General features: G+C 44.2%; 2 protein-coding genes across 8 annotated transcripts in view; one reads left to right on the plus strand and one right to left on the minus strand.

Moving 5' to 3' along the window:
* Window positions 1–3,077, plus strand: part of tmc6b (transmembrane channel-like 6b) — a 58,837-nt gene extending 55,760 nt beyond the window's left edge. For all 6 annotated transcript variants that reach the window (XM_079845194.1, XM_079845193.1, XM_079845192.1 and 3 more), the window contains 5 exons: window positions 1–129; window positions 1,628–1,804; window positions 1,926–2,004; window positions 2,097–2,192; window positions 2,807–3,077. The exon at window positions 1–129 is cut by the window's left edge and continues 5 nt beyond it. In XM_079845194.1, coding sequence (XP_079701320.1) covers window positions 1–129; window positions 1,628–1,804; window positions 1,926–2,004; window positions 2,097–2,192; window positions 2,807–2,824 — 499 coding nt within the window. In that variant the 3' untranslated portion in view covers window positions 2,825–3,077. The remainder of the gene's footprint in view (window positions 130–1,627; window positions 1,805–1,925; window positions 2,005–2,096; window positions 2,193–2,806) is intronic.
* Window positions 3,078–5,061: 1,984 nt separating this feature from the next.
* notum1b (notum, palmitoleoyl-protein carboxylesterase b) overlaps window positions 5,062–15,000 on the minus strand; it is a 23,488-nt gene continuing 13,549 nt past the window's right edge. Inside the window, exons 8-12 of one of the 2 annotated variants that reach the window (XR_013818615.1) lie at window positions 12,943–13,040; window positions 10,111–10,258; window positions 9,982–10,029; window positions 9,518–9,911; window positions 5,062–5,576 (exon numbers count right to left, since the gene is read on the minus strand). Coding sequence is in view for 1 of the 2 variants with exons in the window: in XM_079845199.1 (XP_079701325.1) it covers window positions 9,617–9,911; window positions 9,982–10,029; window positions 10,111–10,258; window positions 12,943–13,040 (589 nt within the window). In the remaining variant the exon portion in view is untranslated. Of the gene's footprint in view, window positions 5,577–7,816; window positions 9,912–9,981; window positions 10,030–10,110; window positions 10,259–12,942; window positions 13,041–15,000 lie in introns of those variants that run through there. The other variant, XM_079845199.1, reaches the window with a different exon arrangement.

A 15,000-nucleotide genomic window follows, 5' to 3' on the forward strand; every position in this document is an offset into this window, starting at 1 on the left:
TCTGATGATGAACTGTCAGGCGTCAGGGAAGCCGTGGCGAGCCTCTCAGATGACCACCATCTTCATCACACTGCTCTGCTTCCCCTCGTTCCTGGGCTCCTGCGTGTGTGTGACCTACACCATGTGGACGTGAGTGTGTTTCCCTCGGGCCGTCTAAAATACGGCTGTCAAGTGATTATACTTTTAAATCTTATTAATTGCACATCAAATTTGGCTGAGAAATCACCCTCAAAAGATCATTGAGATAAATTAAATGAGATAAGCATCAAATAGACAATGCAAAAACTAGCTTTAGAAATAAATATTTTATTTGATTCAACATAGAATTTGGATTTTTTTAATGATACATTTCTCTAAATAAGAAACTAAAACTTCCAGTAGGTGGCGGTAAATGTCTAAATGAGTCATTCATTCATTCAATTCGTTCAAAACACTGATTCACTCAGACAAGTAAATGACTCTCTTTATGAATGGACCATTGATTCACCCGATTGATTCTCTCAATGCTGATTCATTCAGGAATTAAGTAAATGGCTCTCTTTATGAATTAATTATTGAATCATTGATTCACCCAATTGATTTGTTTGAACGGCTGATTCATTCATGAATGAACTAAATGGCTCCCTTTATGAATCACAGATTAAATAATTGATTCACCCAATTGATTTGTTTAAACGGCTGATTAATTTTTGAATGAACAAAATGGCTCTCTTTATGAATGAACTATTGAATCATTGATTCACCCAATTGATTTGTTTAAACGGCTGATTCATTTATGAATGAACAAAATGGCTCTCTTTATGAATGAACTATTGAATCATTGATTCACCCAATTGATTTATTTAAACAGCTGATTCATTTATGAATTAACAAAATAGCTCTCTTTATGAATTAATTATTGAATCATTGATTCACCCAATTGATTCGTTTGAACGGCTGATTCATTCATGAATGAACTAAATGGCTCCCTTTATGAATCACAGATTAAATAATTGATTCACCCAATTGGTTTGTTTAAACGGCTGATTCATTTTTGAATGAACAAAATGGCTCCCTTTATGAATGAACTATTGAATCATTGATTCATCCAATTGATTTGTTCAAACGGCTGATTCATTCATGAATTTACAAAATGGCTCTCTTTATGAATGAACTATTGAATCATTGATTCATCCAATTGATTTGTTCAAACGGCTAATTCATTCATGAATTTACAAAATGGCTCTCTTTATGAATGAACTATTGAATCATTGATTCATCCAATTGATTTGTTCAAACGACTGATTCATTCATGAATTTACAAAATGGCTCTCTTTATGAATGAACTATTGAATCATTGATTCACCCGATTGATTCGCTAAGAAATACAGCACTCGTGTGATATTGCCTAACTATAGCATAAGAATATGAGACACAAACTCATAGGGGCGTTTTTGCCCTGATATCTTGAGTTTTAGGGTCATATAACGGCGTTCTATAGGCGTTGCGCAGCCGTTGCGTTCGATAACTTATGGAGAGAATGAATGGAGTCGCTCTCCCAGAGTCTTGCGCTCTATGGGCTGTAGTCTGACCCCTTGCCCCTGTCACATGACCCAGTCTGACCCCTTGCCCCTGTCACATGACCCAGGATGACCCCGTCGGCCGGCTGCGGGCCGTTCCGCGGGCTGAGGACCATGATCCAGGCCGGGAAGCGGTGGGTCCAGGAGCTGGCGGAGGTCAACCCCAACCTGTCCTGGCTCTCCTCCGCCCACACTTACCTGGTGGAGAACCCGCTCTTCCTCTTCCTGTGCGCCGCCATCTTCCTGTGAGTCGCTCTCTCACATCTTCAAACGAGTCATCCAGCAAGAGGGAATCATTTGAGGAAATCTCTCACGGTTGAGATCTTTCTGTGTGTGTGTGTGTGTGTGTGTTGTGTGTGTGTGCAGGATCGTGATTTACTTCCACAGTCAGGTGGTCGACGGTCAGCGGAAGATCATCGAGCTCCTTCAGGAACAGATTGAGAATGTGAGACGAAAGAGTCAAATGAGTGTGTAGTAAAAGAATCATCTGTATGCAGGGGCGTAGTGTGACATCACTTCCTGTTTTTGTTCATTCAGGAGGGCGAGGATAAAAAGTTTCTCATCACGCGACTGCAGGACATCCATGAGCGGAGGCGGGTCGTCTCTCCGCGCCGCGTCCGTGGAGCCAGCGAGGTACAATAATTCATTCATGAAAGTAAATGGCTCTCTTTATGAATGAGTCATTGAATCATTGATTCACCTGATTGATTTGCTCAATGCTGATTCATTCATAAATTAACTAAATGGCTCTCTTTATGAATGAGTCTTTGAATTATTGGTTCACCCGATTGATTTGCTCAAAACACTGATTCATTCATGAATTCATGAAAGTAAATGGCTCTCTTTATGAATGAGTCATTGAATCATTGATTCACCTGATTGATTTGCTCAATGCTGATTCATTCATGAATGGAGTAAATGGCTCTCTTTATGAATGAGTCATTGAATTATTGATTCACCTGATTGATTTGCTCAATGCTGATTCATTCATGAATGGAGTAAATGGCTCTCTTTATGAATGAGTCATTGAATTATTGATTCACCTGATTGATTTGCTCAATGCTGATTCATTCATGAATGAACTAAATGGCTCTCTTTATGAATGAGTCATTGAATCATTGATTCATCCAATTGATTTGCTTAGCCAGCGAGGTACAATGATTCGAATCACTGAAATGAATCGTTTGTTGAAGTGATTCAGTGCTGAATACTATGTGAAGAATCTGCCCGATTCAAATGTGTTTCAGGACTCCAGTTATTCCTGAGGCTGTTGATGAGCTGGAGCAGTTTCTGACCCGCTTCAGGAACCACATCATCATCAGACGGAAGTGAACCTGATGGACCCTTGACTCGGGTTATGGGATGTTTTTTCGGCGTCAGTATCGAGACACTTTTAATTTGACTGTGAATCGTGGAAATATTCACTCTTCCACTTCCCCGCTCAGAAACTGGACCTTCCGTTTTATGTACTGTGATATTAGTGAAACAATTTTTAAATAAAATTTTTTTATTATTATTAAACTTTGCCCCCTTTATTTATTTTGATTCTGTCATGCAAGGTTTGAAACAACTAGTGAACCTGTATATGTGTGTATACACTGATCAGGCATAACATTATGACCTACTTTTGTGAGGCATGGACTCCTCTAGACCCCTGAAGCTGTGCTGTGGGATCTGGCACCAAGATGTTAGCAGCAGATCCTTTAAGTCCTGTAAGTTGCGAGGTGGGGCCTCCATGGATCGGGCTTGTTTGTTCAGCTCATCCCACAGATGCTCGATTGGATTGAGATCTGGGGAATTTGGAGGCCGAGTCAACGCCTCAAACTCGCTGTGCTCCTCAAACCATTCCTGAAGCATTGCTCCATGGTCTGACATGAAGTGATAGGCCACGTAAAATAACAGAGCGGGGTCAGCGCATGCTGAGGGTCACAGAGATGGGGTCAGCACATGCTGAGGGTCACAGAGATGGGGTCAGCACATGCTGAGGGCCACAGAGATGGGGTCAGCGCATGCTGAGGGTCACAGAGATGGGGTCAGCACATGCTGAGGGTCACAGAGATGGGGTCAGCGCATGCTGAGGGTCACAGAGATGGGGTCAGCACATGCTGAGGGTCACAGAGATGGGGTCAGCACATGCTGAGGGTCACAGAGATGGGGTCAGCACATGCTGAGGGCCACAGAGATGGGGTCAGCGCATGCTGAGGGTCACAGAGATGGGGTCAGCACATGCTGAGGGTCACAGAGATGGGGTCAGCGCATGCTGAGGGTCACAGAGATGGGGTCAGCACATGCTGAGGGTCACAGAGATGGGGTCAGCACATGCTGAGGGTCACAGAGATGGGGTCAGCACATGCTGAGGGTCACAGAGATGGGGTCAGCGCATGCTGAGGGTCACAGAGATGGGGTCAGCACATGCTGAGGGTCACAGAGATGGGGTCAGCGCATGCTGAGGGTCACAGAGATGGGGTCAGCACATGCTGAGGGTCACAGAGATGGGGTCAGCGCATGCTGAGGGTCACAGAGATGGGGTCAGCACATGCTGAGGGTCACAGAGATGGGGTCAGCACATGCTGAGGGTCACAGAGATGGGGTCAGCGCATGCTGAGGGTCACAGAGATGGGGTCAGCACATGCTGAGGGCCACAGAAGTGGCCAACTTTCCAGAGCTCCAAACTTCTGTGGCCTTCAGATGAGCTCAAGAACAGTGTGTAGAGCTTCATGGAATGGGTTTCCATGGCTGAGCTGCTCATCCAAGCCTTACATCACCAAGTGCAATGCAAAGCGTGGGATGGAGTGGGGTAAAGTGTGCCGCCACTGGACTCTAGAGCAGTGGAGACGTGTTCTCTGAGTGACCAATCACGCTTCTCTGTCTGAAAATCCCATGGACGAGTCTGGGTTTGGCGGTTGCCAAGAGAACGGGACTCGCCTGACTGCATTGTGCCAAGTGTAAAGTTTGGTGGAGGGGGGATTATGGGGTGGGGTTGTTTTTCAGGGGTTAGTTCCAGTGAAAGGAACTCTTAATGCTTCACCAAGACATTTTGGACAATTTCATGCTCCCAGCTTTGTGGGCCCAGTTTGGGGACGGCCCCTTCCTGTCCCAGCATGACCAGTGCTCAAAGCGTCTCCAGTAAGACATGATGAGGAGTTTGGTGGAGGAACTGGAGTCCTGACCTCAACCCCATAGAACAGCTTTGGGATGAATTAGAGCGGAGACTGAGAGCCAGGCCTTCTCGTCCAACATCACAAATGAAGAATCCCCATAAACACACTCCTAAACCTTGAGGAAAGAAGAGCTGGAGCTGTTAGTGCGACTCCATATTAAACCCTACAGATGGAGAATGGGATGGCGTTAAAGCTCATGTGCAGGTGAAGGGGCGGCTCATTCTGGATGTGATGTGTCTTTATCTGTTGTTTTCTTGTATTGTTTTTGCAGGTTATCGTACAGCACAATAGTCAGCGACTGATGTTTTATTGTGCTATATAAATAAATAAACTAAACTGAAAATAGTTAATATTTTTTATGAAAGCATGCGAATGAAACATTCAAAAGGTATGTACACTTTACACAAAATATATTTTTCAGAATCACTCATAAATATGTTTTACATCAAATAAATAACACTAGCTTATGTTTGTCTTCTGAACATATTCGACAACTCACAATATAAAGTCTGAAACCCGTCGAGAACATTCATCCCTCAAGAGAACAATAGAAGTAAAACCATTGTTTTATTAATATTACTGAGATATTATTTGCACAAGCATTAGTTTGTGGGTGAAGGTCATGTTCTCGACAGGTTTCGTGAGATTCAGCTCAGGTTACAGATGTGCAGATGAAACACGTCCATGTGTTCGAGGGGTGTGTGTGTGTGTGTTGGTGGTGTGTGTGTGTGTTCGAGGGGTGTGTGTGTTCAGTCTCTGGTGATTTTGGCATCAGAAGTACTCCATTATGATTGGCTGAAGCGAAGGCATCAGCAGCACAGAGAGATGAGTTCATCGCCGCCACATGACCCCGCTTCTGGAGAATACGATCACAAATCACAATTTCAATTTAAGATCATTTTGATTATGCCATAATTTTGTCTTTTTATGTCATAATTGACTGTTAAGTCATAAGTTAATTTAGTCTGTAATTTAGTTTATTTTTCAATGAATCAGTTGAGTGAGTGATTCAATGACTCAACGCATCAGTTGAGTGAGTGATTCAATGACTCAACGAATCAGTTGATTGAGTGATTCAATGACTCGTTTGTAAAGAAAGTTACTTGATTCGTTCCTCAATGAATCATCCATTTGGAATGAATCGGTTGAGTGAATGAATCAATGACTTGATTCGTTCCTGAATGAATCGTCCGTTTGGAATGAATTGTTTGACAGAATGAATCAATTACTCACTGCGACACCTACAGGAGGTTATAGTTTAATATTTAACGTATAATTTCATTTTTACCAATATTTCAGTGTTCATTAATCTCATAACGTTATTTATGCAAATGTCACTGCAGGTGAAAAATCATAATTTTGAGATGTTATTTTTTGTTTCATAATTTACTTTCTATGTTTAGTATGTCAATTTTAACATGTCAATTTCTACATCATAATTTAGTCTTATTTTTTGTCTAATTTTGACTTGTATGTCATCATTTTGACTTTTCATCTCATAATTTCAATAGTCATTATTTTGATTTATGCGATAATTTTGTCTTTTTGTCAAAATTGACTTAAATTAATTTAGTCAGTAATTTAGTAAATTTTTAAACAAATCAGTTGAGTGAGTGATTCAATGACTCAAAGAAAACTACTTGATTCGTTCCTTAATGAATCATCCGTTTGGAATGAATCGTTTGAGTGAATGAATCAATGATTGATTTGTTTTCTGAATGAATCATCCATTTGGAATGAATTGTTTGAGTGAATGAATTAATGACTCACTCACTGTGACACCTACAGGTGGTTATAGTTTAATATTTAACGTATAATTTCATTTTTCTCAATATTTCAGTGTTCATTAATCTCATAACGTTATTTAGGCAAATGTAACTGCAAGTGAAAAAACATAAATAGTCTTTATTTCGATTTGGTATGCCGTAATTTTGTCTTTTTATGTCATAATTGACTTTAAGTTAATTTAGTCAATAATTTAGTAAATTTTTCAACGAATCAGTTTAGTGAGTGATTCAATGACTCAACAAATCAGTTGAGTGAGTGATTCAATGACTCAACGAATCAGTTGAGTGAGTGATTCAATGACTCAACAAATCAGTTGAGTGAGTGATTCAATGACTCAACAAATCAGTTGAGTGAATGATTCAATGACTCAACAAACCACTTGAGTGAGTGATTCAATGACTCGTTCGTAAAGAAAGTTACTTGATCCGTTCCTGAATGAATCATCCGTTTGGAATGAATCAGTTGAGTGAATGAATCAATGACTCACTCACTACAGGTGGTTATTAGGGGTGTAACGATTCATCTACTACATCGATGTATCGATTTATTTTCCTACGATCTAACTACATCGATCTGTGCTCGGCAAGTTGGCCTTCCGGACGACATATATCGATCTAACATCGTTTTAAAAGGTAATCAATCGATTATATAGATCATAGGAAATGACGCATTGGATTTAAGCACGTCAGACTTTAAATGGATGTTTTTTCTTAGCACTTTTAATGATAAAGGCGTTAAACGTTACTCGATTCAGTCTGCCTATCTGTGACATCATCGCAACGCACCAGCAGCAGCAGCGCTAAGAAAACAAAACATAGCATGGCGGATGGCAGAGGAGAAGCCAACCAGCGAGAAATTATCAAGCCACCAGGAGAAAGAGCTAAGTTAGTAACGTGTTACCTGTACTTTCAACCCTTGCTAAATGTTACCTGTGCATTCCTGGGACCAGTGTGCCAGCAGAGCGAGTTTTTAGTACTGCTGGCAACATAGTGAACGTACAGAGAAGAGTTCTGCGGTCAGATCATGTTGATATTTTTGAAAAAGAAATATGTAGAGTCATTGAAGAGTAGTTGGTTACATTTTATCTTTTGTTAAATATTGTTTGTTTATTAAACTGAGAGTAGGAGCAGGCCAGTTTATTCAACCTGAAGAAATGTTGGTTGCACTTTATTTTTGATATTAATATTGTATTTGTATTATTTTAATGTTGAAAAACAACAGCAAAAGTAACAGGTACATCTACTATTAATTAAACCTGAAGAGAAGTTAGTTGCACTTTATTTTTGATATTAATATTGTAATATTTTTATGTTGGAAAACAAAAGCAGAAGTAGCAGGTTAACCTACTGTTGAAATGTTGGTTGCACTTACTGTGCTTTTATTGAATATGTATTGAATATTGAAAATGAGAGCAGAAAAGGTTAACTTCCTGTTAATTCAACCTAAACTGTTGGTTGCACTTTATTCAAATAAAATTTGAATGCATTTGCCATTAATTGTTGTTTACTTGTTTGTTTATATCCATAATTAATTGATACCTGATTCCCTTACAAGAAACAACAGGAATCTAGGAAACTTCACCTGCACTGACCAGTATCCAGATATTTATTTCAGTCACACAATTTTTGGCTAAAAAGTTACTGAATCGATTTCAAGTCACTGAATCGTTTTGGATCGTATCGTTCTAAATGAACCAAAATCGTCCTTGAATCGTATCGACAACCTCAAATCGTGATACGAATCGAATCGTTGTTAAAACGAATCGTTACACCCCTAGTGGTTATAGTTTAATATTTAACGTATAATTTCATTTTTCCCAATATTTCAGTGTTCATTAATCTCATAACGTTATTTATGCAAATGTAACTGCAGGCGAAAAAACATAAATAGTCTTTATTTCGATTTGGTACGTCATAATTTTGTCTTTTTATGTCATAATTGACTTTAAGTTAATTTAGTCAGTAATTTAGTAAATTTTTCAACAAATCAGTTGAGTGAGTGATTCAATGACTCAATGAATCAGTTGAGTGAGTGATTCAATGACTCAACAAATCAGTTGAGTGAGTGATTCAATGACTCAACGAATAACTTGCGTGATTCAATGACTCAACGAATCAGTTGAGTGAGTGATTCAATGACTCAACGAATCAGTTGAGTGAGTGATTCAATGACTCAACGAATCAATTGAGTGAGTGATTCAATGATTCAACGAATCAGTTGAGTGAGTGATTCAATGACTCAACGAATCACTTGAGTGAGTGATTCAATGACTCAACAAATCAGTTGAGTGAGTGATTCAATGACTCAACGAATCAGTTGAGTGAGTGATTCAATGACTCAACGAATCAGTTGAGTGAGTGATTCAATGACTCCTTCGTAAAGAAAGTTACTTGATTCGTTCCTCAATGAATCATCCGTTTGGAATGAATCGTTTGACTGAATGAATCAATGACTCACTGCGACAACTACAGGTGATTATAGTTTCATATTTAAAGTATAATTTCATTGTTCCCAATATTTCAGTGTTCATTAATCTCATAATGTTGTTTATGCAAATGTAACTGCAGGTGAAAAATTACAATTGTGAGATGTTATTTTTATTTGTCATAATGTACTTTCTATGTTGTAATTATGACTTAGTATGCCATAATTTTGTCTTTTATGACATAATTGACTTTAAGTTAATTTTGTCAGTAATTGAGTTAATTTTTCAACGAATCAGTTGAGTGAGTGATACAATGACTCGTTAGTAAAGAAAGTTACTTGATTCGTTCCTGAATGAATCATCCGTTTGGAATGAATCGTTTGAGTGAATGAATCAATGACTTGATTGGTTCCTGAATGAATCATCCATTTGGAATGAATCAGTTGAGTGAATGAATCAATGACTCACTCACTACAGGTGGTTATAGTTTCATATTTAACGTATAATTTCCTTTTTCCCAATATGTCAGTGTTCATTAATCTCATAACGTTATTGATTTAAGTGTAACTGCAGTGTGAATGGACCTGTCAGGAGACGGTTAGAAAAGCTGCCCTTGTAAAGGTCAAATGCCCAGTGGGATCTCCTCTTGATGGAGAAGTGCGTCTCTGGCCCTGCTCTCTGGCTCAGGGGCCGTTGCTGAGCATGCCCAGGAGTGTGTGTGGCTCCATGCCCTGCTGCTGTGCCACCCGCTGCACGTCGAAGCCCAGGTGTGTGAGGAACTGGACCCCGCTCATCTCCTGCCCGCGGACCGAGGGGCATGTGGGGTTGCAGTGGGGCCACGGACAGCTGTCAATCAAGTGCAGAGGGCAGCCCCTGGGCGGAGCCTGAGTGCTGTTGCCGTGGTTACGGAGGCTGCGGTCCCAGCACTGGAGCGCTCGTGGAAGCGAGGTCCCCTTCACATGGACATCCATCCAGAAACTGAGGAGCACGAGCTGATGTCATCATGCCCGCTGTATGAATATTAATATATGAGGATCTGCACACTCACCTTCTAGTGATGATCTCATGGGACAGACAGGCGGGAGCAAACATGGCCCTGTCAATCAAAACAATCGAGGGCCAATCAGAGGTCAGTTTGACCGTTAAGACACTGAAGAGGAACAGGGCGAATCCTTACGGGACGTTTCTGAGGGTGTTTCGGAGCTCGCTGCCCAGGTTCTGGATGTAGCGCCACTGGCTCTCCTGCACCGGCTGACCCGTCAGGTGGACGTTATCAACCGCCAGCTGAGCCTCGTCGAACAGCCACTGGACCACAAACACCGGGCCTGAGAGAGAGTGGGCGAGAGACACCGACACACAGTGAGAGAGAGAGAGAGCGGGCGAGAGACACCGACACACAGTGAGAGAGAGAGCGTGAGCGGGCGAGAGACACCGACAAACAGTGAGAGAGAGAGCGTGAGCGGGCGAGAGACACCGACACACAGTGAGAGAGAGAGAGTGAGTGGGCGAGAGACATGACACACAGTGAGAGAGAGAGAGAGAGTGAGCGGGCGAGAGACACCGACACACAGTGAGAGAGAGAGAGTGAGCGGGCGAGAGACACCGACACACAGTGAGAGAGAGAGAGTGAGCGGGCGAGAGACACCGACACACAGTGAGAGAGAGAGCGTGAGCGGGCGAGAGACACCGACACACAGTGAGAGAGAGAGAGTGAGTGGGCGAGAGACACCGACACACAGTGAGAGAGAGAGAGTGAGTGGGCGAGAGACACCGACACACAGTGAGAGAGAGAGCGTGAGCGGGCGAGAGACACCGACACACAGTGAGAGAGAGAGAGTGAGTGGGCGAGAGACACCGACACACAGTGAGAGAGAGAGAGTGAGCGGGCGAGAGACACCGACACACAGTGAGAGAGAGAGAGTGAGTGGGCGAGAGACACCGACACACAGTGAGAGAGAGAGAGTGAGCGGGCGAGAGACACCGACACACAGTGAGAGAGAGAGAGTGAGCGGGCGAGAGACACCGACACACAGTGAGAGAGAGAGCGTGAGCGGGCGAGAGACACCGACACACAGTGAGAGAGAGAGAGTGAGTGGGCGAGAGACACCGACACACAGTGAGAGAGAGAGAGTGAGTGGGCGAGAGACACCGACACACAGTGAGAGAGAGAGCGTGAGCGGGCGAGAGACACCGACACACAGTGAGAGAGAGAGAGTGAGTGGGCGAGAGACACCGACACACAGTGAGAGAGAGAGAGTGAGCGGGCGAGAGACACCGACACACAGTGAGAGAGAGAGAGTGAGTGGGCGAGAGACACCGACACAGTGAGAGAGAGAGAGTGAGTGGGCGAGAGACACCGACACACAGTGAGAGAGAGAGAGAGAGTGGGCGAGAGACACGACACACAGTGAGAGAGAGAGAGAGAGTGGGCGAGAGACACGACACACAGTGAGAGAGAGAGCGTGAGCGGGCGAGAGACACCGACACACAGTGAGAGAGAGAGAGAGAGTGGGCGAGAGACACGACACACAGTGAGAGAGAGAGCGTGAGCGGGCGAGAGACACCGACACACAGTGAGAGAGAGAGAGTGAGTGGGCGAGAGACACCGACACACAGTGAGAGAGAGAGAGTGAGTGGGCGAGAGACACCGACACACAGTGAGAGAGAGAGAGAGAGTGAGTGGGCGAGAGACACCGACACAGTGAGAGAGAGAGAGAGCGGGCGAGAGACACCGACACACAGTGAGAGAGAGAGAGAGTGAGTGGGCGAGAGACACCGAAACACAGTGAGAGAGAGAGAGTGAGTGGGCGAGAGACACCGACACAGTGAGAGAGAGAGAGAGAGAGAGAGAGAGACACCAACACACAGAGAGAGAGAGAGAGAGTGAGTGGGCGAGAGACACCGAAACACAGTGAGAGAGAGAGAGTGAGTGGGCGAGAGACACCGACACACAGTGAGAGAGAGAGAGAGAGCGGGCGAGAGACACCGACACACAGTGAGAGAGAGAGAGTGAGTGGGCGAGAGACACCGACACACAGTGAGAGAGAGAGAGAGAGAGCGGGCGAGAGACACCGACACACAGTGAGAGAGAGAGCGTGAGCGGGCGAGAGACACCGACACACAGTGAGAGAGAGAGAGAGCGGGCGAGAGACACCGACACACAGTGAGAGAGAGAGAGAGAGTGAGTGGGCGAGAGACACCGACACACAGTGAGAGAGAGAGAGTGAGTGGGCGAGAGACACCGACACACAGTGAGAGAGAGAGAGAGTGAGCGGGCGAGAGACGCGACACAGTGAGAGAGTGGGCGAGAGACACCGACACACAGTGAGAGAGAGAGCGTGAGCGGGCGAGAGACACCGACACACAGTGAGAGAGAGAGAGTGAGTGGGCGAGAGACACCGAAACACAGTGAGAGAGAGAGAGTGAGTGGGCGAGAGACACCGACACACAGTGTGAGAGAGAGAGAGAGAGCGGGCGAGAGACACCGACACACAGTGAGAGAGAGAGAGTGAGTGGGCGAGAGACACCGACACACAGTGAGAGAGAGAGAGAGAGAGAGAGCGGGCGAGAGACACCGACACACAGTGAGAGAGAGAGCGTGAGCGGGCGAGAGACACCGACACACAGTGAGAGAGAGAGAGAGCGGGCGAGAGACACCGACACACAGTGAGAGAGAGAGAGTGAGTGGGCGAGAGACACCGACACACAGTGAGAGAGAGAGAGTGAGTGGGCGAGAGACACCGACACACAGTGAGAGAGAGAGAGTGAGTGGGCGAGAGACACCGACACAGTGAGAGAGAGAGAGAGAGAGAGAGAGTGTGTAATACAAAACAAATGTCTAAAGTATGATGAGATCTGTTAGTTGAGCTGTGTGTGTGTGTGTGTGTGTGTGTGTGTGTGTGTGTGTGTGTGTGTGTGTGTGTGTGTGTGTGTGTGTGTGTGTGTGTGTGTGTGTGTGTGTGTGTGTGTGTGTGTGTCAGACACTAGAGGGCGGTGTGCACTCACGTACTCTTCAGTGTTGGCTGAACCTTATAGCCGAAGAAGCAGTTCCAGTCCTCGCCACCATGTGCTCGACTGCAGCGCTCCGGAACCACGCTCCGCCAGAGCCTGTGACACACACACACACAAGGTCACACACACACACACACACACACGGTCTCACACACTCAAGAGTACTGGAGCCGCTTCTGACACATGACAACAAAAACATCATCATTTGATAATTCAATTAAAGGCTGGTTAGTTAATTATGACATAGTAAATCTTAAAGGTCCTGTTCTTCGTGATCCCATTTTTCAAACTTTAGTTAGTGTGTAATGTTGCTGTTAGAGCATAAATAATACCTGTAAAATTATAAAGCTCAAAGTTCAATGCCAAGCGAGATATTTTATTTAACAGAAGTTCCCTTTCAAAGCCTACAGCGAACGGCCGGTTTGTTCTACATCCCTGTACTTCTGCTTTAATGACGTCAGTAGAACAGTTTGATGACTAAACTCCGCCCACAAGAGTACGCGAAAAAGGGGGCGTGGTCTTGTTGCTCCCGCGTGGAGAAGAGGAAGTGTTGCGTTTGGTTGCGTTTGTATAGTTTGTTTGTCGCCATGTCGTCGAGACGCTGTTATTTTCATCCCGGACTCAAGTCACCTTTGTTTGGCTTTCCCAGGGCCGCTGCACTGAGAGATCATTGAGCGCATGCATCCCCGTTATGGTGAGAGGCGCGACCTTTCCGGTAACGTGCGCTCTGCGTGCGCTAAGCTGCTGTCCAATCACAACACAGGAACCGCTGGCCCAATCAGAACTCGTTACGTGTTTCTGAAGGAGGGACTTCATAGAACAGGGAAAGCTTTCAAGCCGTTTTGAGGACAGTGAAAACAGCGGAATACAGATCAGTAAATTGTGTGAAAAATACTGTGTTTTTTTACACGTGAAACATGAACACATGTTATATTGCACACTGTAAACACAATCAAAGCTTCAAAAAAACACGAAAAACGGGACCTTTAAGAAATTATAAAATCAAAATTAAGAGATAAAGTTTTAATGGACAAGTCAATTATGGGATAAAAGAGTGAGAGTATGAGTGTATGAGTGTTTGTGTGAGTGAGTGAGTGAGTGAGTGTGAGTGAGTGTATGAGTGAGTGTGTAAGTGTGTGTGTGAGTGTGAGAGTGAGTGAGTGTATGAGTGAGTGTGTGAGTGTGAGAGTGTATTGAGTGAGTGAGTGTATGAGAGTGTGAGTGTATGAGTGTGAGTGAGTGAATGTGTGTGTGAGTGAGTGAGTGAGTGAGTGTGAGTGTGTGAGTGAGTGAGTGTGTGTGAGTGAGTGAGTGAGTGAATGTGTGAGTGTGTGAATGAGTGTGAGTGAGTGTGTGAGTGAATGAGTGTGAGTGTATGAGTGTGAGTGAGTGAATGTGTGAGTGAGTGTGTGAGTGAGTGTGAGTGAGTGAATGTGTGAGTGAGTGAGTGAGTGAATGAGTGTGAGTGAGTGTGTGAGTGTATGAGTGTGTGTGAGTGAGTGTGATGTGAGTGTGTGAGTGAATGTGTGAGTGTGTGAATGAGTGTGAGTGAGTGAGTGTGTGAGTGAATGTGTGAGTGTGTGAATGAGTGTGAGTGAGTGTGTGAATGAGTGTGAGTGAGTGTGTGAGTGAATGTGTGAGTGTGTGAATGAGTGTGAGTGAGTGTGTGAGTATGAGTGAGTGTGTGAGTGAATGTGTGAGTGTGTGAATGAGTGTGTGTGAGTGTGTGAGTGTGAGTGAGTGTGAGTGGGTGAGTGAGTGTGTGAGTGTGAGTTGGTGTGTGTGTGAGTGTGAGTGAGTGTGAGTGGGTGAGTGAGTGTGTGAGTATGAGTGTTAGTGTGTGTGTGTGTGTGTGTGTGTGTGTGTGTGTGTGTGTGTGTGTGTGTGTGTGTGTGTGTGTTTAACGCCTTGTGACTAAACAAAGGGAATGAGTTGCTGAAGTGACAGTAAAACACGACTTGGTGGCGCTCACACACTGATATGACAAAGAAGTAGATGAGCTGCTAATGCTGCTTGCCAGTTAGCAAAAAGTGTGTGAATGGTTTTGGCCATATAC

The sequence above is a fragment of the Gobio gobio genome (assembly GCF_949357685.1).
Source record: "Gobio gobio genome assembly, chromosome: 19".
NCBI classification, from domain to species: Eukaryota; Metazoa; Chordata; class Actinopteri; order Cypriniformes; family Gobionidae; genus Gobio; species Gobio gobio.